The following is a 27,206-nucleotide window of genomic DNA, read 5'->3' on the forward strand; positions in this document are numbered from 1 at the left end:
AAATTACCCTGTTTTAATCAAAAATTATATCCTTTTTTTTTTCAATAGCATTGATTTGTGCAAAAATACAAAACCTGAAAAATGGAGTTAGCTGCATTCTTGTCTGCTGGACAGCGACAATATTAAACAAAACTATTATCACTGGTCCAAACTCATTTCATAATCGCGTTTATTTCATTTACAAATAAAGGACAGCCACAAAGCTGCTCTAAAACAAACTCATGTAAACGTCCCATTATCCATAAGAGAAAGACATCCCATAATGTGCATGTGTGTGTAATGTGTGACTAGAATTATTTCCTGCCCATGATATGCATTTTTTGTAAATTATATATGCTCCCATTCATTTTAAAATTGATGATAAAGTAGGGTAATGCTTCTAGTGCTTGAGTGAAGACCTGGTTGCTTTTCGGGGCCGGAAGTTCCAAGATAGTCCTCTTGCCAGAATGTGAACCCAGGCATGTTGAGTCGAGTACACCAAAGTTTTATGTTAGAAATGTTGAGTATGGGTCCCCAGCATGTAGAAACTGCTGGATGCTAACTTGCATATGTTGAGCAATTTTCATAATTGGCATAATATGTGACCATACCATTAACAACCTATAGAAGGGGGAAAAATCATCATACTTAAAGCATGATGAAATTTAGATTTTTTTCCCCTTATAGGTTGTTAATGGTATGGTCAGATATTATGCCAATAATGAAAATTGTTCAACATATGCAAGTTAGCATCCGGTAGTTTCTACATGCTGGGGACCCACTCAACATTTCTAACATTAAACCTTGGTGTACTCAACATGTCCGGGTTCACAATGGGGCTGGCAAGTAGACTAAGATGGTGGATTTGAACTTGTTGCTTCAAAACGGGTCTGTCTGTAGAAACCTCTAAGAGACGTCACCGTTCCCTGCGTCCATTTTGTTTTGGTTAAACCCATCATGGTATGGTAGCCTATATGAAGACCTCCACTGCACTGCTAGAAAAAACTGATTTCTTCCAGGGGAGTTTGTACCATGTTGTCCAAAATAGACGATATACAAAGGTCCACAGATAGGCCTGTCACAATTATTACATAATCGCCTAATCAGAATTATTTGAAATAATCGCAATTATTTTTGCATAATCGTCAATCGTTTCCATAAAAAAAATATAGCAGAAATAGCAGATCTACAAGTTTACAACATGGAGGTGTTGTAAGCTTGCTGTAAGCTTGTAGACTATTCCCTCTATTTTTTGGAAAGAACAAAATATAAAATGTGTCAGAGATTTCTTTGTATATTGAAGCTATTTGCCATTTCTACCCTGTGTAATTTGTGATTATGAAACCTAAAAGGTAAACAGAAATACAAATTGTAACATTCCAATGCTCAATGCAGAAAACACAATTAAATACTTAATCGCAATTGTTTGTGTGACAACTAATTGCCAACTCAAAGTTGTAACCGTGACAGACATAATCTGAGGCCACAGACACCTGCTGTTGTTTCACAGCTTTTGACTGGGCGAGGGTCAACGGAATGCATTTGGTTCAGTCCACATCTTGGTACGTCTGGTTAGTTCACCTTCTTTGGTTTTTGGTTCTTCCACATGACAACTCCAGTGAAAGCTCCTGTGCAACACACACACACACACACACACACACACACACACACACACACACACACACACACACACACACACACACACACACACACACACACACACACACACACACACACACACACACACACACACACAGTTTGTAATTACTCTTTACATTGTGAGGACATTTTGCAACAGTGATTTTATGAATGCACTTTACACGTTGTGTTTGCCATTTTTTTTAAGTGTAAGCATCTACATGCTGACGAGCTTGTCGATTGGATATTTTTCTGAGCATGACAATGGCACGAATCTGAATACAATAATGGGGTAGTAGTGGGTGGGACGTGAGTCTTGTTCAAGGCTTTTTCAGATTTAGAACTGTGATTCTCAAAAATAGCAGACAAGCTCACAGTGTGTCACTTCCTGCCGCGCTACAAGCTTGTGTAGTCGCTATATATATTTTTTTTTACATTTTTGAAAAATCTTGAAAGGAGAGGGGGTCTGTACTAAGTAAGTACCGTAAATGTTTCTTTCCAGCAGTGTATTTACTCACCTATACAGAGAAGACCAAGTACTGCAACGATACCAGGAATGATGACTGAATGCTCTCTGGGTAGAAAGTACCTGTGCAGCTCATGATCACTGTCCACGAAGGGCTTGAAATATTAAAAGACATTATTATTATTATTATAGTAGTAGCAGTAGTAGTATAGTGGATGCTGTAGGCAACACACTATTATTCTAGGTCAGAGAACTTTTATGCCAGCTAAAGTAACGTGTTTTTTGTTAACCTTTTTGTTCATTGAGAACAATGTTATTTTTAGCTTTTTCTTTAACCCTTAAAGTCCATTCTGATTGGCAATATAATGTCCAATCAGACAGGAGTGACATCACAATATGTAATATAAATGTCAAGACAGAATTCATCAAGAACAGTACTTTCTAGTATAAACTCATGAATTACAAGTGTGTAATGGCTTCCCACATGAAGAACGAATACATCAGTGCAACCGCACCTTTAGCTTTGTTGTTGTTAATAATTGTCATACATTTTGTGAAATTGTGTTTACTAATTTACCAATTTGTTTTGTGAAATAACTATTGGATTTGCTTAATGTTTGTGATATGCTTGTGTAATAACATAATTGAGTAATATTAAGTGTGATATGTTTATGTACAGTATTATAATATATGTGCACTCACCAGAACAATGACCCAGACCGAATAATATGTAAACAACAGCAAACTGAAGCAAACCAGTCCTACGCCTACTGCTTGATCTGTCCCTGTAGCCTAGAGAGAGAGAGAGAGAGAGAGAGGGACGCACAGACATAATGTGTTTTGTTTATACATATGTACATTACACCTAAATCTCAATAAGTAGCCTGGGGATGAGTTTGACAAGTCGTGAGCTTTTCTGTTCTTTCAGGCAAGCGACACACAGAGTATAAACAAGGGTATAGTTTCTCAAAGCAGAATTAAAACATGATGCTGCAACAGCTTTCACACAAAACTTCTATAGGATTATCTATTTATATGATCACTATAGCTCTGATCCATATAGCTCTAGAGCTATGGATCATAGCTATATGATCACATAAACAGTCGTATGCACATTAGATGGTTAGTAAATCAATGTTTAGTATGATAATTGAGTGTACAGTTAAAGTCTTACCATTTCTAAATGTAACTTCGGAACGGAGCTCTATATTATGCTTCTTCGACTACCAGCGTCAAGACAACCCCTGACAGAAACTACACTTCCGGTGGTAGACTTAAAAATAAAAGCTGCAACTGAAAGACCACACGGAAACCGCTCAGAAATACAGCAGATATTCTATTTCTAGATTCAATAAACGTAAAGTGAAATAAATAAGCTCACACAAGTTTATGAACATCCACTATCAAAATTGTAAATTGTATCTGAAGGCGTTTAATAGTGTTTTTTTAAATAGTAATTTAGACTGATATTTTTTCTCCACAAAAAACATGGTTGGTTTTGCAGACTATTCTATATATTTAGGCCTAACTGTTGGTTTGTGTGTCCATGTTTCTCATTATTTGAAGTGCAGTATTATGTTATATGCTACTATATGTAATATGTCTAGTGAGGAAAAAATGCATAAATCAAAGGACACCCTCACAATTCTGTACATTAATTATAATATATTATAATTAATTATTATATAATAATCGAAATATGCAAAGTAATTAGGCTACTAACTTAAGTCTGCATTACAAAATGTGTAGGAGAACAACTTTATTAAGATTAAAAACTAACACAAGCAAATGAGAGTACATTAAAACAAGACTTGAGATCAATGTAAACTCAGAACGACAATTATAAACAGGTGGGTTTTCATTCAAGGCAGTTTGAGTGAGCGAGGGGGTGTCTCTGATATGTTCTGGGAGTGCATTCCAGAGGGAGGGGGAAGCCACAGAGAAGGCAGTTCGGAGCCTGGTCTTGGGGGCCTCCAGGAGGCCGGCATCACATGGACCCGAGGGAACGGGATGGGACGTGTGGCTTGATGAGATAATAGAGGTAGAGCCAGGTTGTGGAGTGCCTTATTTAGCTGGCGAGGAGCAGCTTTTAAAGTGGATTCATTATGAACTTTTTTATAAACTTTATGAACCTTTCCAAAGTTCATAGCCTACTGTATAACTTTTTTCAACTCTTTTTTACAACTCATCCTCATTAATAAATACAATAAAATCAAGTAGGCTAATGTTACAACGATACTTTATACTTCTACTCCACTTCATCTCAAAAGGTAAATATTGTACTATTTCACCACTATACATTTATTTGACAACTTTAGTTACTAGTTAAAATAGAACAGGGTTTAATGATAAAAACATTATAGTTGAATATAACATGATACGTGGTACTGAAATGGACAGAAATATTTTGAAAGCAGGACTTTTACTTGTAACAAGGTTAAAGGGTTGTTTCCCTGGTGTAGAATCATGTTTAACTGTTGTTGTTCATGGTTCTATTGTTGACAGTGGCGTTGTATGTTCTCAGCCAAGCACAGGCAGTGCAGAATCCTCCATCTTTCTTTCTGCAGGTCTTCAGGAGACATGAGACCAAGCAGCTTCCCAGAGAAGAGCACCAGGTCCTGCATGAAGAGCCCCACGGCGCCCCTGGTGGCAGTGGGCATCTCGCGCACCGTGCCAGAGTCCATGCGGAAGTCGATGTTCTTGGATCTGGGGAGGCCGGGTCCTCGCTCCTCTATCCATGTCAGCCTCCTGGATGGGTGGACCGACACAACAAGTACACGTTAAAGCTCCTGTATGGGTGGACCTACACGACAAGTACATGTTAAAGCTGCTTAATGGGTGGACGACACAACAAGTACACATTCATTAAAGTACGGGTGGACCAACATGACAAGTACACATTCATTAATGGCCTATATTTAGATTTTGTGTTGCGTGGGCTATTAAACAATAGCAGATGTACAAGCTCGCAGTGAGCTTGTACATCTGCTATTGTTGCTTTACTGATTTAGAAGGCTAGTCGGCCTCAGGTCTTGATGGGATACATCAGGCAGGGTGTGCGTTGTCACCTGTTGTCCAGGGTTTGCAGCAGAGCGGTCATCTTCATGTAGTTGTCATCCGGACGCTCCTCCATCCTGGCACTGGTCACTGACAACTCTCCGAACAGATCCACCAACCAGTCGAGACGAGAAACACCACTGAATGCCATAAAGCCAAAGTTGGAGTTTACAGCCCCACCTGAAAGAGACACACACGCAGTCGCACGCACACACCCAAATGGGCGGGGGGTGGCGTTTTTATGAGGTTTTGGCTATATTACAACATACAGCATCAACATTGCACTGTGATATAAAATAATGCATTCAATCGCACATACACACGCACACACAGGTCTCACCAGTGAAATGCAGTGTTCCCTCCTGCAGTTGTTTTCCTGTCAGCTCCGTCTTCAGCTGCTTGTATTCTGCTGATAACAACCCTATGTGTTCCACATGAAGAACTAACCCTACACACGCACGCACGCACGCACGCACGCACGCACGCACACACGCACACACACACACACACACACACACACACACACATGTTGACGAGCTTGTCGATTGGCTATTTTTCTGATCATGACAATGGCACGCAACTAAAGTGTAAATCATGTTTAACTCTCATTCCAATCCCTAAACCTGATCTCTAAATGTCTAATCCTAATCCCAACCTGAATCTTTTTCTAAAATAATCCTAAAAGATCACATCATCACAACCCTCAGTGCACATGAGCTGAAATGGATGAAAAAGAGCCTATTCCACACACCTTTTTCCTGGGCCAAATCAAACAATTCCACAGCAGCCTTGTAGTTCATGGCCATGGGGTATTCCACACACACATGCTTCCCTGTTTGCAAGAAGGCCCTGGAGAGAAGAGAGAGAATTATACATCCATAAACTGTAGCCTGTACAGTTATCTGTAGGACAGAGCACCTTACGGGTGCGTAACTCTGAGAGTATACAAATGGGTCCATTTGGTTCCATTTGGTTCCATTTGTACATTCTCAGAGTTATGGGGGTCGTTGAAATTAAAAGGTTTGAGAACCACTCTCCTACACTGACTAAACTACTTTTTCCACCTCTGCTTTTAGACTCATTTACCAAGTTCAGCAGCAATCACTACTGGCGTGCGCTATTTCTCCTGTTTGCCTCCTTCTAAACTCAACCACACATGCAGTGGCGATGGCACAAAGAACCTGCTCCTAAACACAGTGGAACGTTGAACGCTACCTGACGTTCTCCTCATGCGTCGTGTTCTCAGTGCAGATGAAGGCCGCACGGATGTCTTCTCGGCTCAGGGCTTCCTCCAGCGACATCTGTTTCACTCCCTGTTGCGGTTCGACGCTGCGTCTGAGACATCAGAGTGTAATTACAACAGCCATTCATATAGAGCAGTGCATGATTCTCAACCTGTGGTAAGAGCATTACTGCATCAAAAGTAATCAACAAACTATACTATTAAAACGTTTTGATCAACTTTAACTATGTAACTATGTTGATGTATGATTGTATTGATACTGGTGAAAATGATCAAATAAAGTACCCTATTTTGCTGGATATCACTGTTTTTTTTCAATGGAAATATCCTAAAGACTAGACTATTTGACATTCAATGTTATTTTTCCACAAATGAGTCTTGAAAAATGAGGGTCATCTTATAATCAGAGTTATCTTATATTTGGCACAATACGGTAATTTGAAAATAATAATAACAATAATAATAATAAATATAGCTGCAAGCAGCGATAAAGCGGGACCAAGATAGAAGAAGAACAATGCGCAACAAGAACAACATGCACAAATGAGACTGACGAGCCGAGTTGTCGGTACCGGGATTTGAACTCACAACCTTGTGGACCGAAGGCGGGAGCTCTACTGACTGACCTACACAGAGACAATCAGTGAATACATTGTAAACTGTAAAACCATTTACTGATTTGGTAACAAGAAGGTGTGTCCTCATTTTGGGCATGTCTTTATCCATTACTACAGTGTGTTTTCACGCACAGTTAAAGTGTGTGTGTGTGTGTGTGTGCGTGCCTGCCTGCCTGCCTGCCTGCCTGCCTGCCTGCCTGCCTGCCTGCGTGCGTGCGTGCGCACTTCTCTTTGTGTGTGTGTGTGTGTGCGCGTGCGTGCGTGCGTGCGTGCGTACAAACTTCTCTTTGTGTGTGTGTGTGTGTGTGTGTGCGTGCGTGCGTGCGTGCGTGCGTGCGTGCGTGCGTGCGTGCGTGCGTGCGTGCGTGCGTGCCTGCGTGCCTGCGTGGCTGCATGCGTGTGTGTGTTAGGCAGACATTCGTTCATAACCATGGATTTGGATTGAAGATCATCTCTTTAGTTTTTGTGGTGTTTAACATAAGGTGGCTATTATCACACCAGTCTTTAAAGTTATTGATCTCACTGATATAGCCCACAACAATATGTACAAATAAGACTGACAAGCTGAGTTGTCAGTAGCTGGATTTGAACACACAACCTTGCGGTCCAAGGGCAAGAGCTCGACTGACTGAGCTACACGGAGACAATCAGTTACTCCATTGTTAACAGGAAAATCATTCAGTGTTAGTTCAGCATAAGTACTCAAACTTTAGTGTGTGTGTGTGTGTGTGTGTGTGTGTGTGCGCGTGCGTGCGCGCGCGCGCAATTTTCATTGGTTCATAAAAACTTCATTTTTTCACTTAGAAAAAAATGTGCTACGATTATTTGTCCGTATCGGTCCAAAGTTCACGTGTAGAAGTTTTCGTGCATTTTGAGCAAAGATTCTGGGAGGAGTTACATTTGAACTGTTTTTCATATAATTCAAAATGGCGGGTGATCTAAAGGTCAGAGGTCAAAAGTCAGAACACGAAAGTTGTTCGGCATGAGGAGACACATATGTGTATCAAAGTGTCATTGCCAACGGTCAAACGGTTCATGAGATATGCACGTTCAAAGTTTGCAAGTTTGCAAGTTTTGCATCAATTGAGTGCTATAGCGCCACCATTTGGCCAATCATGATGGGCTTCGCATAGTAAAGTGACATAAGCATATGTGTGTATTAGAGGCAGAAGAAAAAAATTCACAAAACAGCAATTTTCATTGCTTCATAAAAACTTAATCTTTTCACTTAGAAAAAATGTGTTACGATTATTTGTCCGTATAGGTCCAAAGTTCACGTGTAGAAGTTTTCGTGCATTTTGAGCAAAGATTCTGGGAGGAGTTACATTTGAACTGTTTTTCATATAATTCAAAATGGCGGGTGATCTAAAGGTCAGAGGTCAAAAGTCAGAACACAAGAGTTGTTCGGCATGAGGTGACACATATGTGTATCAAAGTGTCATAGCTAACGGTCAAACGGTTCATGAGATATGCACGTTCAAAGTTTGCAAGTTTTGCACGTTTTGCATCAATTGAGTGCTATAGCGCCACCATTTGGCCAATCGTCATGGGCTTCGCATAGTCACCGTTTGGCATGGTCCTCTATCATGTTGACAAGTTTTGCGCAAACCGACTGCACGGTTCAGTCAGAACAGCTATTTTTGGCAGAAGGACAATAAAATAAAGTACTGATCATATAATTCAAAATGGCGGGTGATCTAAAGGTCAGAGGTCAAAAGTCAGAACACGAAAGTTGTTCAGCACGAGGATACGCATATGGGTATCAAAGTGTCATTGCCAACGGTCAAACGGTTCATGAGCTATGCACGTTCAAAGTTAGCATTTTCAATTGAGCGCTATAGCGCCACCATTTGGCCAATCGTCTTGGGCGTCGCATATTCACCGTTTGGCATGGCCCTCTACCAGATTACCGCGTTTCGCGAAAACCGACTGCACCATTCAGTCAGAACAGCTATTTTTGGCGGAAGGAGAAGAAGAAGAAGAAGGAGAAGAAGAAGGAGAAAAATAAACACAAAAACAAAGAGTGACCAAAGTCACTGCGTGACTTCTTGGTCCCTAATAATACTTTTTGTTTACGAGGCCTTAAAGGCAATCTGATTTTTTATTTTACTTCATACAGTATGTTGTCCAATGTTCAACGCCAAAAACACTTTTTCGCAATTCATCGTCAACTTAAATGTGTAATGGTGACAGCCTAGATGTAGATATCTTACCTGGATATGAATCCTTTGACACACAGTGTGTCTACAGTGCTGCCAGGCAGCGGTGCCAACATGTCTCTGATCCTCACTTTGCCCACCGTGCCCACGCCCACCACCACGGCACCAAACATCACTGATCTACAAGACCTAGAAGAAACAGCACACTAATACCACCACAGCACCACAACATATAATCCGTACATCTAAATAAAAGATTGTAAGAACTAGAAAAAGTGCCCTTCGGGGCACAGGTCTCCACCAGGGCAGGTCAGGTTGTGGCCTCCTGGTGGCGCTATAATAAGCCAATGTGAAAAGGGTGGCATTTCCTTACGCCTTGGATGGCAATTGGATGATTTGAGGCATTTTGTTCCAAAAATGTGTTTTGCAAAAATCCACCTGTTGGTGGCACTATAACAGGCCACTGTGAAAAGGGTGGGATATATTCCTCAGCCTATAGGAACGTCTGTGAAAGATTTCACAAAAATTGCATGCTGCATTCATGATTTGAGGCTTTTTGTTAAAATGGGCCAATCCTGCAAATTTTGAAAGCCAATGTTAGCCAATCAGGAATTGGAATATGAAATATCGGACAGATCTGTCTTGAGCACATGACTAATAGATACTGTGAAACGATTTGCTGGATTTTTGGACAAAATATGGAGGAGTAATATCAAAAAATGTGTTTTACAAAAGTCGGCCTCCTCATAGTTGGCATCTAGGGAGTGTGTGTGCAAAGTTTGGCATCGACCGGGTTAACGGTGACGGAGATTAGCTGTACACAGACGGACGGACACGGACACACACACGGACACACACACGGACACATGGACGGAGTAGAAAAAATACTCTCTTCCCATGCCTTCGGCCTGGTGGAGACAAATATACTGACAGTACGTAATATTTAATAGTCAATATGGAATATTGATCATTAAATACTGCAATGTCTAAATATTGAATTTGGGGTGTCACTAACGTCACTTGACAGAGTAAAAAAAATGCAACCAGATGCTAACTTGTTTATACCGAGCTAAAGCGCTTGGTGTGAGAACTTCAAAGTAGTCAGCTGACATTTAAAAACTGAAAAGTCGTTAAAACAACAGTTTAATGAAACTAGCGACGACTCCTGCACTGCATCTTTTACTACAAAGATATTATGCGTATAGGGCACACAAATGGCCAGCAGTGGTCCTGCTGCTTCCCATAGCCCACCATAAAACACCAATGTCTCTCTTTTAAACACACAGAGAGAGACACAGAGATATGGTCTCTCTGTCTTATCTGTGTCCAACAGTGATGCAAAATGTAACGGTTGAATCCGAAATACAAAACGTTGTTAACAGTTAACAGTTGTACATTCATATATATATATATATGTCTCTTACTCCTTTAAAACTACATAATAATAATAATAATAATAATAATAATAATAATAATAATAATAATAATAATAATAATAATAATAATAATAATAATAATAAAGACTGTTCCGTATTTTACTGAGGACCCCATGGAACCCACCTCAAGTACCACCATGGAGTACTCATACCTTGGTTTGAAAGCCAGCACATTGTACGTATAAAGTATAAACCAGCCTTTACATATTTATGTCAGAAAATGTGTAATGTTGAGGGGACAGGACAGGAGAGGAGAGGAAGGCAGAGGATAGGAGAGGAGGGGAGGGGAGGGGAGGGGAGGGGAGGGGAGGGGAGGGGAGAGGAGAGGAGGGGAAGGGAGAGGAGAGGAGAGGAGGGGAGAGTCCAGTGGTGCCGCAGTTCATCAATATCACAATACAGTTTAACCACAGTTACTGTAGGTCCTTATACTTTATACAGAACTGCCTACTTGGAGCGTTCTTTGTCAATCTACACCGATCTCTTTGCCAAAAATAGTAGATCTAGCAGATCCGTCATATTGTGACGTGCTGTGACAAAAGTATATTTGCCACAATTGGGATGCTGGAGACTGGAGTTCAATTGGTTAAACCAACGTCAAGTTTTACATTTACGTGTATAGTGTAAATATGATATAAATGTAAGGTGATATAAAGTAAGTATCAATGTAATTCAGGGGTGCCGTGGATAAAAAAGGTTATTTACAGCCAGGGGAGACCTGAGACTATTTGAGAACCACTGGAAATAAATTTGCAACAGTTTGCAGAAAGTTGTTTTTCCTGTTTCACAACGACACTGCCGCTGTGCCTGCTAAGTGCAGTTATGTGGATGTGCTGGTAGAGCGGCCCTCTGGTAATCAGAAGGACCCCGGTTCAAATCCCTGGCTCCTTCAGGCTTCCTGTCATCTGCTCTCTGGTGTGCTGACTCGTGCTTATAAGGATCCCACCGCAGTTCTAGGAAGAACCGCTGTGACTGGTCAGTATAGTCGCTGTGATTGACAGTTCTTGAACTGTTTTGCAACTATGTCTATAACTCTAACCATAAGTAAAACTATGCCTAGCCCTAAGGTGAGCATCAGCAAAACAATAGGCTAGTGAAATACAATTTAAATAAATATAATAATACTGTATATAAAGTTATATTTTGTTGTTGTCAAGTGGAAACCTTGTATCACCGAAAAGGTTACTTTTCAGGAAATGTAGGGAAAAAAAGAAAAAAAAGTTCCAATGGATATGACAAGCTCTTGTTAATAGAGGTTTGATAAAAGTGTAATTGTAGACGTTTGATAAAGGTGTTATTTTGTGTTATTTCTCTCTCTCTCTCCAACAGCCATTAAGAAATGTGAATCCCTAGACTCCTTCAAAACTGCTCTCAAAGACCACCTACGGACGGCTGCAATTCGAAACTGGCCCCTGTAAAAAAGGCAAAGTCCCCCCCCCCCCCTTTCTTTAACTGTAGGCTATATGAATTCCTGTTTTTCATATAGTTCCATAGAAATTTGTACGTTTTTAATGTTTCAGGCTGATTCCTATCTATCATTCTATAGGACCTCGAGCTAGAGCATGAATGATGATTAGAAAATTGCTATAAATAAAAGTTCACATTGCAACCTGTATCGTTAGAGCAATGTGAACAATCTTCTATTTTCTAATAACCAAAGTATAATATTAAATAACAAACACAGGGGTGTAAAGTAATTAAAACTGTTCCCAATTTTACTCATGGGGACCCCATGGAACCCACCCCAAGGACCGCCAGGGGTCCCCGGACCTCGGTTCGAAAACCTGCTGCAGCACATAGTATTAAGTAGCCTAAAACCAGCATTTAAATATACTGTTAGCAAAATGCCAGCACGAGACATGAAGATGAGAACAGTTTTAACCAAAAACACACACTAATCTTCATCCATTCATAATTCACTCATCCAATCAAAACGTTCTTACCGTTAAGTTACGCAACAACCGCGTTACGTTCTTATAACGTGTCCTCGTTGTCAAAATATCAACAACTGTCAAGTTCGCATTCTGTGCACCTCTTTGAAGAAGAAACTTCCGCTTGTGTACTTCAAAATAAAACCATCTACATAAATAACATTATTTGAAAGCTAAGTTGTAGCCTATTAAAGGTTGTGTGTCAGAACAGTAGGGGGAGCCACAACACAGAGCAGAAACTGAACAATTACACCCAGAAAGAAGAGACACCAAACCAGTGTCAACAGTGAATTTACAAACTAAAATTAAAAACCATGATCAGTTTAGCTTGTGACATTAAATTATTGTAATGAGAAATGTACAGTGTCAGTACAGGGGCCCACCTGTGGTCTAAACTCTAATACACTGTTTCTCAAACAATAGGTCGGGACTCAGCTCGCATTATGACGCGTTGTGCGCTTGTAGATCTGCTATATTTTCACTAGTTTGGGTTACAGGCAAACATCTAATCTCTCTTTTGGGTCTCGGCCTGAAAAGTTTGAGAACCACTGGTCTAATACACAAAAAAGGTGTTTTGTTACAGGAAGGGGGCGGGGCAGTTAAAATGAATATCAAATATCTAAATACTGAATCAAGCAACTTAAAAACTGTCTGGGGTTTTCATAAAAGCCTGAGTAGACAATAAAATGACTAAAAGTTTTTTTGAAAGTGATATATCCCTTTAAACACACCAGCAGATCTACTGTGAGCTATTTTTACAATAGGCCTATATACTTATCTGTGGAACCAAACAAAATTGAATGCCTACATTCTACAACTACATTCTGAGTGCTTGTTTTGAGGCCCGCGGGTCACGGGTTGAAAAGGTTGAGAACCATTGTTCTTAGTGAATGTCTTAGAATGTGACACAGATAAGTGTTGCATCTACATCCATCTATCATTAAAGGAACACTAAACCCAATACAAAACTTTAAAGGCCTATTCATACTCAGTTTTAGGTGATAAGCTATACTCACCTTTTTGGTGGTTAGTAAAAACAGAGAGATGTGGGGTGAGCGGTGAGTCACTTATCACCGCAACGTGACGTCATGTTGTAGTTTTCGGTGGTCACCTTATCACCTAAAATTGGAGTATGAATAGGCCTTAAGTCTATTGTTTACTTACCCTGTGATGTCTTGAAGACATGGAATGAATGTTTGTTTGTAAAATACGGTGAATGAAAATTCCAACAATCAAGAAAATACTTGATGAATTGAAGAAATCAGAGACTCATTTTAACAGCAAAAACTATATGTAAAAGAAATCAGTTTGTAAACTCCAAAACATCAATCATACTGTACATAGCACAATGAGTGTAGCAATATCACAACATAGGCCCTGAATTCAAAATTGTAGCCTACTACTGCAAAACTATAAACGTATTGGCAATTTGGCATCAAACTAACATATTCTTAAAGTACAACAAAATGAACGAGCTCAGTGGCCTTGTGGTTAGAGTGTCCGTCCTGAGACTGGGAGGTCGGGGTTCGATCCCCGGCCGGGTCATACCAAAGACTCTAAAAATGGGACCCAGTGCCTCCCTGCTTGACACTCAGCATCAAGGGTTGGATTGGGGGTAAGTCCCTGCGACATACTAGCGTCATGTCCAGGGGGTGTACTTGTACATCAAGCTGCCTCACGCTACAGAAACAGGAGATAGGCTCCTGCCCTATGGGCCTCATGGCTCGGCAAGGCTACAACAAAATGAAAGTACTCATTATCTTTCAGAAATAGCAGATCTACACACAGCAGATCACAACGCCTCACATCACAGCCTCATGGCGTGTTGTGAGCTTCCATACCTAAGTGGTTATAATGTCTTGTAATAATGATCTAAAAGTTGTTTTCTATCACTGGAAATGGAAATGAATGATTGATTGTGAGAAATAACAATGGGAGACAGAGACACACACTGACTACTGTACATCGTGTGTACAGGTACAGTAGCCTATATGTACATGTTTATTAGTAGGTATAAGATAAACCTAATAATAATTTACAATACTTTACATTTGAAGACCAGTAATGTGCAGCACACACACGCACGCACGCACGCACGCACGCACGCACGCACGCACGCACGCACACACACACACACACACACACACACACACACACACACACACACACACACACACGCGGGTCCTAGGGGCAGGCTTCACAAGGAGGGGTGTAACCAGTCAATGTTCTCTGCCCTGTAATCCTGATCCCAACCCTAAACCACCACACTCTCTCTCTCTCTCTCTCTCTCTCTCTCTCTGTGTCTCTCTCCCCGTCTCCCTCTTTCCCTCTTCCTCTATTTTGGTCTCTTTTCTCCTTCTCTTATCTATACTTATTATCTACTGTTTAACTCTATTATAACTCATCCTGCTCTCTCTCTCTCTCTCTCTCTCTCTCTCTCTCTCTCTCTCTCTCTCTCTCTCTCTCTCTCTCTCTCTCACTCTCTCTCTCTCTCTCTCTCTCCGGTGTGTTGATATAAAGAGCTTGCCAGAGGCCACCACACCACTGCTTGTCATTTTACTGTAACTTGTAGCAGCAGCAGTAACACATGCTGAAGACAGACAGACAGACAGACAGACAGACAGACAGACAGACAGACAGACAGACAGACAGACAGACAGACAGACAGACAGACAGACAGACAGACAGACAGACCTTCTATCTACCTTGTACCTTTGAATTCACAAACGCTACTAAGCAGCTGTGAGAGAAGAAGCAGAAGCATTTCGTTCAGAGACAGGCCGCAGGGATTCTATAGCTGGAGAAGAGGAACTTGGAGTGAGAAGAAGAGTGGTGGTGGGACAGAAACTGTACATGGGACGTAGTGCCCTAGAGCAAGGCAAGGATATGATGGTGCTGTGGATGCTGCTGCTGTGGACCTCGTTGCCTGTTGTGACTGGAGAGACGCATATGGACAGCCAGGCCAGTAAGAACCTTCTCTGTTTGATCTTGTCTTCTAGTACAGGGGTCGTTGACAGGGGGGTCTGGGACCCCTAGGGAGTCCTCAGAGTTACTACAATGGGCGGCCACCAAAATTGTGCAGGGATACAGTACTGGGGATGATGGGATCTCCCTGCTTCATCTCTATCTCAGCTAAGCTGATCGCTTAGCCTAAAAATATATACTGTACTTCTATTCCACTACATCTCGCAGGCACTCCACTACCACTACCACTACTACAACACATTTTGAACCTGCTATTTTTTTCGGGGGGAATGAAAATAAATAAATAAAAAAGGAATTGAATCAATATTATTCATAGAAAGATCATGTGTAAACAAACAAACATACATTTACACAACTGTCAAGTCTATGAAGCTATGAAATAGTTAAATCTAGACACAATTTTATACAATAATTATGTGAGAGAGGAATGGGGGTCCCTGCTTCATCTCTCTTTCAGCTTAGGGGTCCTTGGCCTGAAAAACCTTGACGATCCCTGATCTAATGTCAAACATGACATTAGATTTTTCAGGCGTGTCACGTTGTGAGATCAGCTACTCCTGCAGAATGTTTCATGTGGTTAAAGGTTGTTTCCAAAGTGAAAACGTTGTGGTGTGCGTGCGTGCGTGCGTGCGTGCGTGCGTGCGTGTGTTTGTATCAGTACTTGTGAGGACCAAATGGACCCACCCACAATACAAGTAGAATATGAGAAATAAACGTTGAGTGGACCATTTGTGTCCACTTCCAAAACATTGAGACACAATTATTTGCGGGTCTTCTGTGTTTCTAGTTTGTTTTTCTTTTTTGTTTCACATTAACACAGTTCGAATGTTGAAGAAGGTTTTCAATCCAACAAATAACCATTTTAGAGTAATTTAGTGGTTTGAATTGCATTACAAAATCTGCTGTGTTTATTTTCTGCTTTTCTTGTGTGGGGCGGAGAGTGACATTAACATGCATGCAGAGCCAACATTTGCATGAGCGGTTCACTGGTTATGGTTGGTCATTGGCCCTAATCACGCCCATCGGTACCCATGTGCTAGAACGTGTTTGTATACAACAGTATTCTTGCAATGTTTCCTAACAGCAGAAAGAACACACAACTTGCTAAAGATTAAAAAAAGATTAAAAAAAACTCACACCTGTGAGTCTAGTGTTTTGGTAAATATAGCTTCGCTCTCATGATCCATGTTGTGATGTGTTAAACAGATCGAGTTACACTTTGTTTGCATGTCGTGTTGCCAGTGTTTGGGCCTATTAGAGTTATGGTTTGGTCTGAATGCGACAGGAATTTGTCATTGAAGAGAAGACACCCTATTGATCGACTTCCGTATACTTACAGTATCCTTAGAACAAAACTAAACTGAGTGCAGTATGGAGTGTACGCACTGTACATTTGGGCCAGAAATAATGATCAGAAGGTAAAGATAAACATGATACTCAATCATGTGGTTAATCCTGGTCCAGATTAAAGGTTGTTTTATGGTTGAAAACATATAGTTTTAAATTAGAAAAAGATTCAGGTTTGGTTTCTGATTAGGATTAGACATTTAGCAGTAAGGTTTAGGGATTAGAGACATATAGCCCCTAGTTATTATGCCTAACTTTAGCGTGACACGTTGTGGGCTTGTAGATCAGATTCGTTAAAAATGGCTTTTTAAAAATGTGTGCATTCATAAAATCACTGTCTTTAAATGCTGATGTCCCCCCTCAGGGATAAAATAATAGTGTGTGTGTGTGTGTGTGTGTGTGTGTGTGTGTGTGTGTGTGTGTGTGTGTGTGTGTGTGTGTGTGCGTGCGTGCGTGCGTGCGTGTGTGTGAGTGTGTTCCATCCGGGTGGGTCCGGGTGGGTGGGTTTCCTCCTACACCAAACACAGATGCTGCTCAGTCAACCCAGCCTGTAGAAATAAAGCCTAATAATAATAATACAAATGGCGTCTGAAAAGGTCACTTTGTCTTGACTTCATTCAGGAGATTCAGGCCAAGTGGTCAGTGGTTGTGGTGGCCCAGCTGACTCTGTGTGTATGTGTGTGTGTGTGTGTGTGTGTGTGTGTGTGTGTGTGTGTGTGTGTGTGTGTGTGTGTGTGTGCGTGTGTCGTGTGTGTGTACTTGGACTAGTGTTTGTTTTATTATTTGAGGTTCAGGTTTAGTCTTAGCTGTTGATGTGTGTCTCTGACCACACCGCTGTGACAGAGAGCTGACAACTCACTATGAAAACCATGACTCGCGCTAACATGGTGATGTAAAATAAATCTGTAGTTTAAAAATTGCAGCCGCAGTCACTTTACGAAAACATGGGTTATTCCTCCTGTGTCCTCCTGTCTACCTTCTATAGCAAACACCATTAGTGTGTATAGGAAAAGCTGAGATGCACATGTGCTTTAAAGTGGGATATAGCTTCAAATGTATAAAAGTGAGCAAAAGTAGAGTGTCCAGCAATGGAAGTCATAATATAACTGGAGCCTGTTAGTTAAAGCATGCTGAAGTAACATGATTGCAATCAAGTGGGGGGAAAAAGTGCACCATGCTTGCTGAGTGCCTGTCTCAAAATTGCAATGCAGCTGCAAGATTAACAAGGTCGAGGACGGGGGACGTCAGGGCTGAAAAGTGATATTAAAACTGACTGATGGCAGTCATCCATCCGGCTCTACTCTCAAGTGACTGAACTTCTCACCCTACTGTATCTCCAAGGGAGCTGCCATTATTATTCTTTATTTGATATGGATGTCACAATGCACAATCTGACAATCACATTGCATAATTGTACAACCAGCAGTTGCATTGCTTACATTGCATGCATTGCCAGCCACCCGTCTGAGAAAAATAATTTCTGCCGATTACACAACCTTATTCTTTCGGTCATGATCCACACATCATGACCATGGTGAGAGAAGGAACGAACATTGCTCGGTAGACAGAGAGCTTTGCCTTCAGGCTCAACTCTCTTTTCGTCACAACTGCAATAGCCTCGGAAACCCAGACGTTTTTATTTCCTGCAGGGAGAAAAAAAAAGTCTGGGTCCGAGTACACTTCAATTCGGCATAGAGTAGTGCAAACATCACTCACTCTCTGCTGATTTCTGATCGTCTGCACCTTTGTTAAATTGACACACACACGCAGTACACACACACACTCCTCTCTCTCTAGAGTCTAGTCTCATGTCTAGCAGCTGCGCATAGTTTCTCCCGGCGGATCCTGCCGGGAGCTGCCTGCCTATGCCATAAAAAGCATAGGTGAGTCCCAGGCTACAACTGCAATAGCACCGAAGTCCTGACGTCACGGCAGTGAGCGAAAAGGTTCATGTATGTTTTTATAAGCATTGTACTCTCCATAGGGGGATTTTAGATCGCCTCATATAATAGTAGAGGAGCCTATCAATCAGATTTTGATGCCCGTGATTTTGGAATGTTAATTTTTGGAGACAGGTAGGCTATATCTTGATTCTTGGGGTTCCCAGAATACCAAAAAAACATGTCTCCAATTTTTTCTGTTGGGTTTTGCATGTGTAATTAGCATAATTAGCTAATGAATTGCCAAAAACGGAAATGGCAATAACTTTGCTTCTAGGTAACTTATAAAGGTGATCTAAGAGTCTAAGTCTATGTTTGTGATGTCCAGAAATTCATCTGTTACCATTGTGAAGTCATACAACCTTTCCTAATTAGCATAATTAGCATACATTATGCAAAAATGACGATAGAATCAGGAAATTGCTGCATTTTTCACATTTAGCTGACTTAGAGAGATGATCTGAAACTCTTATTGACTACTTGAGTATTTTTACATGTCCAGAAATTCCTATCCTACCATAAGTAAATCATGCAACCTTTTGTCATTAGTATAATCTGCATAGATGATTTATTAATTAGTCTGGAAGTAGGAAATTGCCCGTTTTGCTTTTAATAGATTGATAAAAGTGATCTAACAGTCTGTTTCTGTTTGTATATCCATAAATTAAACTCTTGCAATTAAGTCATGCAACTGTGCAAATCAAGCTAATCATAGTTATTGAAAACGCCTGAATGGTGCTGCTTGGACTCATCATCAATGACTAACCGAGGATAAGGTGTTTCTGGTCTGCATTCAACTGTAGTAAATTGTATAAATGAACAATCTGAATTACAGAGTGGATACAGGAAATATTTCTCACCGTTGGTACCACTGCAAGACAGGCCACTTCTCATCTAAATACAGGTAAGCTACTTTAGGCGGCCATGGCAGAGTTTGACAAGAAAAAGGAAGCGAACATTCCCCTCTTCAAGTTTGTGCGGCGCTACATGAAGATGGTGTTACTGATATACACTTTCATACGTGCTACCCGTGATGGACTCTGGGAACTTCATCTTTCTTCCCTCGATGAGCTATGCAAATACTTCTTTGCTCATGACAAGCAGAAGTATGCCCGGTTGGTTCCAGTCTACCTTGCAGAAATGAAGGCCCTACAGATCCAGTGATCTACCAAGAATTTATGGATGGTCATTTCACTGTCAATAAGAATCAGATACCATTCTGTGCCATTGGGGTGGATCATGCACTTGAGCACATCAATCGCATCATGAAGGTCACTGGAGGCCTTGTGGGCATTACTCAGAATGTCAGTGCTATAGGGATAGGTTCTTCCTGACGGCACCAGAGCTGAGTAGACTTGTTGAAGAAGCACACCAGATGGCAGGCACACAAACATCTACACGAAAGGAGCACCATGACTTGTCCATGGCTGTCTGGAAAGGCTGGAAAAGTATGTCCTTCGATTGAAGCATGTGATCAAGTCATCTTTGAATCCTCTAACATATGATGGCAAAGACCTACCCAATATCATCACAAAAGTTGTGATGTCACCCCACGTGGAGAAAGATGTATGCAGCCAAGACGAAATTGGCCAGCAGAAATATGTTGCTTTTGTGAAAGAGCAAAAATGAACAAAAATGAAGTCAGTGTCTGGGCCAGAATGAAAAAGGTTCAACTGAAGATGTGGAAGAGTGCAGGAAAAGTAGTGAAGCACAAGCTTGCTGACCAGGTGGTGGAATTGAAGGATGACAGGTCACTGTTTGCTCGAATGCTGATTGTTGCTCGATCACGGTCAGAGATCAACCTCAAAGAAGCCATTGGCCAGCATGAGTTCACTGCCAAACCATGTGCCTTCTTTACAGTGACTGGTGACATTCAGCCCTGCACAGACAAGAGCATGCTCATGACCATTCTCGAGGAGCTGCAGAATGAGAAGAGGACTGGTGACGTTGGTGTTGATCAGCAACCACAGAGTGCTGCCACTGACAGTTGTCCCGTGCCAGCTAAGAGTGTAACTGTCATATATGGAATGGCATTGGTACAGGCAATGGGAAAGCCATGCACCATGGATCAAGACGTGTTCCCAATGGGCTGACCACTTCATAGCCAAACTGGACACGAAGACCAAAGAACATAGTGAGATCCATGTAGTTTTTGACCGCTATGACATTGCATCTTCACTGAAGGAGGCCACACGTAAGTGACGCCGGGGTGGCAAGCCCCCTACCACTTATCATATGGAAGACAACACACCGATAGGGAAGGTATCAGAAAAACAGTTCTTGTCAGGTATCAGCACCAAAGATGAGCTGACTGTCTATCTTGCTAAGAAAGCCCTCCAACACTTCCAGGGGAGACCCAACGTGTTTTATAATCACGTCAAGGCAGGATGTCAACTCAAACTCTATTGATGTAAAACATCTCCACAGCTCACAGGACACAAGGATAATCCTGCACAGCCTGGATGCTGTCCAAAGAAGGGCAACACAGCTCTACATTGAGTCCCCTGACAGGCTGACACTGATGTCTTTGTTCTTGCAATCCGACGGTACCATCAGCTGTGCAAGGACACCTATTTCATCACCGGAGTGGGGAACAAAAAACATGTCATCTCACTGGAGCCAGTAGTACAGGCACTGGGTAAAACGATGACTTCAGCCTTACCAGGGTTCCATGCCTTCTCTGGAGCTGACCAGACAGGCCATTTTGCTGGCAAGGGAAAGTTAACCTGTTGGCAAGCCCTGAAAAGGTGTCCTGTGGAGGTGGTATCTGCATTTGCTACTTTAGGAGCTACAAAAAAGCTCAGTTCTGACACAGAAAAAAAATTGAAGCATTTGTTTGCCAGCTGTACGAGCCCGGTACAAATGTTGTTGGTGAGCTCAGGTGGAGGTTATTCACCAAGAAACAATTAGAAGCCGAGAAGCTGCCACCTACACAAGGAGCATTAAATCAAGCCATTGCCAGTGCACATTATCAGGCAATGGTATGGGATCAGGACCATGTACCTAACCCACATATGCCACCAGCAACTCAATATGGATGGGAGGCTGAGGGAGATCAACTGGTGCCAGTTACAACACGGGATCCCCCAGCCCCAGGCACCATTACCCAACTGGTCAAATGTGGCTGCAAGAAATCACAGTGCATGTCACATTGTTCTTGTCGATCCCAACATTTGAACTGCTCTGAGATGTGCATGTGTGGGGCAGATGAAGAGGTGTGTGGTAATGTAAGTAAGGCAGATCTGTTGGGGATTGGCGATGACGAAGATGGAGACCCTTCAATTTAAATGCATTTTCAAAACTTTCTGTAAATATTAGAATTAACAATGTGATCATTCTGTGACCATTTCTCATATTGTGATTTATTTTATATGAGGGATATATATATGCAAATTACGCTAATAAGAAAAGGTTGCATATCCTAGTTATGGAAAGAGAATATTTTCTAGACATGCAAACAGACTTACACTGTAAGATCACGTTCATTAATTAACTTAAAGCAAAGAAATATAGCTATTTCTGGTTTCGGTGTGATTATTACAAGATTATTACATAGACAAAAGGTTGCATGATTTATTTATAGGATGATGATAATTCCTGGACTTGTAAACATACACTTAGAGTCTGTGAGAAGCTTTAAAAGTTAATTAAAAGTAAAAAATTCAGCAATTTGCTGATTTCCACCAGTTTTTTGCATAATTTATGCTAATTATGATAATTAGGAAAGATTGTATGACTTCACAATGGTAACAGATGAATTTCTGGACATCACAAACATGGACTTAGACTCTTAGATCACCTTTATAAGTTACCTAGAAGCAAAGTTATTGCCATTTTCTGTTTTTGGCAATTATATAGCTAATTATGCTAATTAAACATGCTAAACCTGACATAAAAAATTGGAGACATGTTTTTTTGGCATTCTGGTAACCTCAAGAATTAAGATATACATGTCTCCAAAAATTAACATTCCGAAATCACGGAAACTGATAGGCTCCCCTACTTATAAGAACTGTGTTTGAAAAATAAACCGATCACCCCGGCCTTTTCACTCATATGGATATGAAGCATCGACTGAAGGTGGAAATGTACAAATATACCCAAAGAGTAACAAAATAAGCGTTAGAAACGAGCCAAACAACCCAGAGACTACATTTCCGGGTAGGCTGCTTCTGCCCGCAGCCCGTCGCACAACAGAAACTGAACGTTAATTACGTTTATTTTTATTTTTATTTTATTGATATATAATGTATCGTGGTTAGTACGAGTCGAGTCACCACCAGCTGAGCTTACGTCAACGAGGAATCTCAGGAACGCAATATGTTGACAGCTGGGCGTGACGTATATGCTCAGCGACATTGCATTCATATGTAGTTTCAAGGCTTTTGCGGTCACATTAATTCCATTTTCTCTAGAAACTGGCTGTATCAAATATGAATGGACATCATTAACGACGCACAGCCACTCCCCTGACAGAAACGCCGAGGTGGTCGGTTTATTTTTCAAACACAGTTCTTATATGAAGCGACCTAAAATCGCCGTTTGGGGATCTCAATGCAAATAAACAAATACATGAACCTGGAGATTGACGACCTCTACTGAAAGTGACGTCAGACTTCGGAGCTCTTCGCTCCTGCTACTTGAATGATAATTTTAATCAATGTGAATAATTGTTTTAGATTTATTGCCCATCTTTGGAGTTACCTCATGGCAAGATAACTCTCTCTCTCTCTCTCTCTCTCTCTCTCTCTCTCTCTCAGGTTGCAGTACAACATGTAATGACCTGGTATTCATCATGGATGGGTCTAGCAGCCTGGGGAAGGCAGACTTCCAACTGGCTAAGCAGTGGATCGTCAACATCACTCACAGTTTCGACGTCAGCTCCCAACACACACAGGTCAAAAGACTACCATGTCGACCGGAGTTCCTCAGGGCTCTATGCTAGTGTATTTTCAGTTTTCTGTTATTGCGGGCAAAGCTTTGGCAGAACATAGATCTCCTATGTTCTATGTTCTGCAGAAGCTGAGCTGCGCTATGAGCTGGTAGATCTGCTATTTTTTAATAACTGAAAATTTGTGCAACGCTTTCAATATATATTTTAAATATTTTTAACTATATTTTTAATATTTTTAACTCAAATCTTTAGTTCTGGGGGTCCCTGGAAGCAAATATTTTGAGATGGAGTCGACAGCCAAATACATACCACATACAGCAACATTTCAGAAAACTGTTTGCATTTAGAAGTAATTTAAATAATACAAAATAAATCGTCCCCAGGTCTTAATGGGTTAATAGAGGGTATGCTCATGCTTAAAGTGAATGGCACATCGAGTGGCAAATCGAGTGGCAAAGCAACATGCAAAGTGAGTTTAACATTGTTTAACGTTGTTTAATGCAATCAGATAGGACTTTTCTGTTTGGATGCATGGGTTGTCAAGGCCAGAAAGTAGTTTTTTGCCAGTCAGTAGGCATTCCTGCATAACTTCCGGGTTTGATGATGATGTCACACGCATACCCTCTATAGAAAAGAATGGATTGGGTGCATGAAGCAGGACGGATAAAGGGAACGGAACTAACCCCATCCCACCCCACCCCATCCCACCCCATCCCATCCCATCCCATCCCATCCCATCCCATCCCATCCCATCCCATCCCATCCCACTGCAGGTGGGTGTGGTCCAGTACAGCGACACCCCTCGTCTGGAGATCCCCCTGGGGAAGCATCTGTCCAGTAAGGAGCTGGTGGAGGCCATCCACTCCATTGGCTACCTGGGAGGAAACACACAGGTGGGCAGGGTTCAAGGTTATTGTTAATTAAATCATTTTCATTAACTGAACTAAACTATAATAAAAAAAAACGATAACTAACTGAAACTGTATTGTGTATCAATGCATTGGTGAAAATATACTTGATAATTTTAACTTTTGCATATCCTTGAGTATATAATTTGTGTATTTGGTAGACTGGACGGGCCATAAAGTTTGCCACGCAGCATGTGTTCCCGTCGTCCAATCGGACGCATGCTGCCAAGAACCGCATCGCCGTGGTCCTGACCGATGGGCGAAGCCAGGATGACGTGGTGGATGCGGCGCTGGAGGCAAAGGTCAGAGGTCAAGCCGCTGTAAAAGCTGCAGTCTGCAATTCATTTGAATGAATGCATTCATATATCGATGCCATTGTCTCGAAACATTATATGAATGCCACAGACGAATAACAGTCTAAGTCCACACTATTGATCCATAATGTATAAATGATAGATAAGGGTTCAGGACAACGAGGCCTTTTCGTGGAGGGGTCAGAATGAAATTTGGACTTAGACTGTTTGTCGTCAAACCGATTTGTTAAAATAAGTGTTAAATATCTAAATAATCTGATACTCATTGATATACTGTAGATTAGAATGTATAACAGGAGTCTATACATGTCCAGCACTTTCATTTATCCAAACAGGTACAGATTAAACTCTCTAGGAACTAATTAAAACTAACAAAAAAATGGCTTCATCACAGCTATTGGACAGCGTGGCTGCCATGTACATTGATGGAGAAACCCAAGTGGCCAATGTCAAGACAAAAATTACTTAATTTAAATAATAAATGTGTGTGTGTGTGTGTGTGTGTGTGTGTGTGTGTGTGTGTGTGTGTGTGTGTGTGTGTGTGTGTGTGTGTGTGTGTGTGTGTGTGTGTGTGTGTGTGTGTGTGTGTGTGTGTGTGCGTGCGCGTGATCAGTCTCAGAACATCATGGTGTTTGCGGTGGGCGTTGGTAGTGAGATCACCAAGTCAGAGCTGGTGTCCATGGCCAACAGTCCTCTGAACACCTATGTGCTCTATGCTGAGGACTACGCCACCATAGGAAACATCAGGGACGCTATGGAGCAGAAACTGTGTGAGGGTGAGTTCTGTCTGTCTCTGTCTGTCTGTCTGTCTGTCTGTCTGTCTGTCTGTCTGTCTGTCTGTCTGTCTGTCCTACATACATCTGTATGTCTGTCTGTACGAACCCACTGCTCTACGGGACACAGATGTGACATGATGTGATCTTCTCCAGAGTCGGTGTGTCCTCTAATACAGAACGCAGACCCCAGCCTGACCTACCGAGGATTTGACCTGCTCTCCACGATGAAGATCGACCTGAAAGCTAAGAAGGTCTGCACTCATTTTATAATTATCACATTGCTCGGCTCCAGGATGAAATTTCTGAGGGGGCAGTTGAAAATGTTGAGGGGGCACACATAATCTTTATATAGTAAAACAATATGTACATAAAACTTAAACTGAGGGGGTACTACTATAGTGTGTATCCTTGATTCCTTCCTTACACAGTAAAATCATTAACTCTGAGAGTGTACACATGTAACCAAATGGACCCTCTCATTATTGCACATGGCTAAACTAGGATGGACCATACGTCCTATATTTTACAGCAGTATCAAGTTCTTAAAATGTTCTTAAAATGTTAGCGTTTATCAATGTTTTACTATACACGTGTTAATTAGGGTTAGGGTCAATACTTGATTGTTGACTCTATAGCATACTTACTATAATCAATGAATAAGTCCACCCAGGACTGAGATGAATAATGTGAGATCAACACGAATCACTGATTGTACATTGTTTTTAACACGTGGAATTCCAATCAATTCCAGATTGAGGGATCGCTCGTGTCTGAAGCTGCCTATGTGCTCAGCCCAAGACTTGACTTCACTGAGAACACCAGGTAGGAACCAGGCAACACAGAAAAATAGATAAGATAAGATAAGATAAGATAAGATAAGATAAGGTAAGATATTTGTGTTTCTTGTGGCAGCTACCACCAGGAGCATTCATATTAATTCATAACTTACAGTGTAATGTGTAAAACAGTTGAAATATGGAGAGAGATATAAGATACAGTAGCGAAATCATTTGTGTATGGTTTCGATCCTTTTGGATTTTAACTATTCCGGTTCCTTATTGATTAACTCTTAACAGTCCGATTCCTTATGTTTAACGATTCCTGTAGGTTCCAAATGGACCCTTACAGGTCTGTAACTCGGGGACTGCCCATTAGTCCAAAACACCATTGTTTTGAAGCACTGCTGTCCGATGGCCCTTGATTCTGAAGTATCGATAAATATAGTTACAAATGGAACTAAAGGACCCTCACAGGTCCATTTGGTTCCATTTAGGGTGCACCCAGAGTTACAGTATGGTTAAAAGGTTCAAGAACAGGTATAATTAGCAGACGTGAAGTCCACATACCAGCTGTGACAGTGTGATGAAACCAGTTCAGGAACTGATTCCGGTCCCTCAATGTTGGATCCCGTTGGTCCGGTTCCTCATCCCAACCCTAGTGATGTGACTGTTTGTATCTGCAGGGTTCTCTTCCCAACCCTAGTGATGTGACTGTTTGTATCTGCAGGGTTCTCTTCCCA

General features: G+C 41.3%; 2 protein-coding genes across 2 annotated transcripts in view; one reads left to right on the forward strand and one right to left on the reverse strand.

Moving 5' to 3' along the window:
- Positions 1-3,810: 3,810 nt before the first annotated feature.
- On the reverse strand, positions 3,811-12,639 carry blvra (biliverdin reductase A). Its single transcript, XM_079529390.1, has 7 exons — positions 12,536-12,639; positions 9,214-9,348; positions 6,356-6,475; positions 5,892-5,989; positions 5,481-5,588; positions 5,152-5,320; positions 3,811-4,831 (listed from the first exon to the last, which is right to left on the reverse strand). Exons 2-7 carry the CDS (start codon positions 9,330-9,332, stop codon positions 4,576-4,578), a joined length of 870 nt encoding a protein of 289 aa, XP_079385516.1. The 5' UTR covers positions 9,333-9,348; positions 12,536-12,639; the 3' UTR covers positions 3,811-4,575.
- A 7,814-nt stretch (positions 12,640-20,453) lies between these two features.
- LOC306943045 (uncharacterized protein) overlaps positions 20,454-27,206 on the forward strand; it is a gene marked incomplete at its 5' end in the record, with an annotated part of 40,556 nt that continues 33,803 nt past the window's right edge. The window contains 8 exons of the mRNA XM_079529251.1: positions 20,454-20,736; positions 20,900-20,989; positions 23,556-23,692; positions 24,463-24,582; positions 24,759-24,899; positions 25,525-25,687; positions 25,841-25,938; positions 26,439-26,509. Coding sequence (XP_079385377.1) covers positions 20,454-20,736; positions 20,900-20,989; positions 23,556-23,692; positions 24,463-24,582; positions 24,759-24,899; positions 25,525-25,687; positions 25,841-25,938; positions 26,439-26,509 — 1,103 coding nt within the window. The remainder of the gene's footprint in view (positions 20,737-20,899; positions 20,990-23,555; positions 23,693-24,462; positions 24,583-24,758; positions 24,900-25,524; positions 25,688-25,840; positions 25,939-26,438; positions 26,510-27,206) is intronic.

The sequence above is a fragment of the Electrona antarctica genome (assembly GCF_951216825.1).
Source record: "Electrona antarctica genome assembly, chromosome: 19".
In the NCBI taxonomy this organism is placed as follows: domain Eukaryota; kingdom Metazoa; phylum Chordata; class Actinopteri; order Myctophiformes; family Myctophidae; genus Electrona; species Electrona antarctica.

Excerpts from the sequence above, each read along its gene's own strand:
- blvra (XM_079529390.1), bottom strand. The coding sequence starts at position 9,332 with ATGTTTGGTGCCGTGGTGGTGGGCGTGGGCACGGTGGGCAAAGTGAGG. Across the intron at positions 6,476-9,213 it reads GTCAAAGGATTCATATCCAG|ACGCAGCGTCGAACCGCAAC; the intron begins GTAAGATATCTA and ends CTGATGTCTCAG. Across the intron at positions 4,832-5,151 it reads CTGCAAACCCTGGACAACAG|GAGGCTGACATGGATAGAGG; the intron begins GTGACAACGCAC and ends CCACCCATCCAG.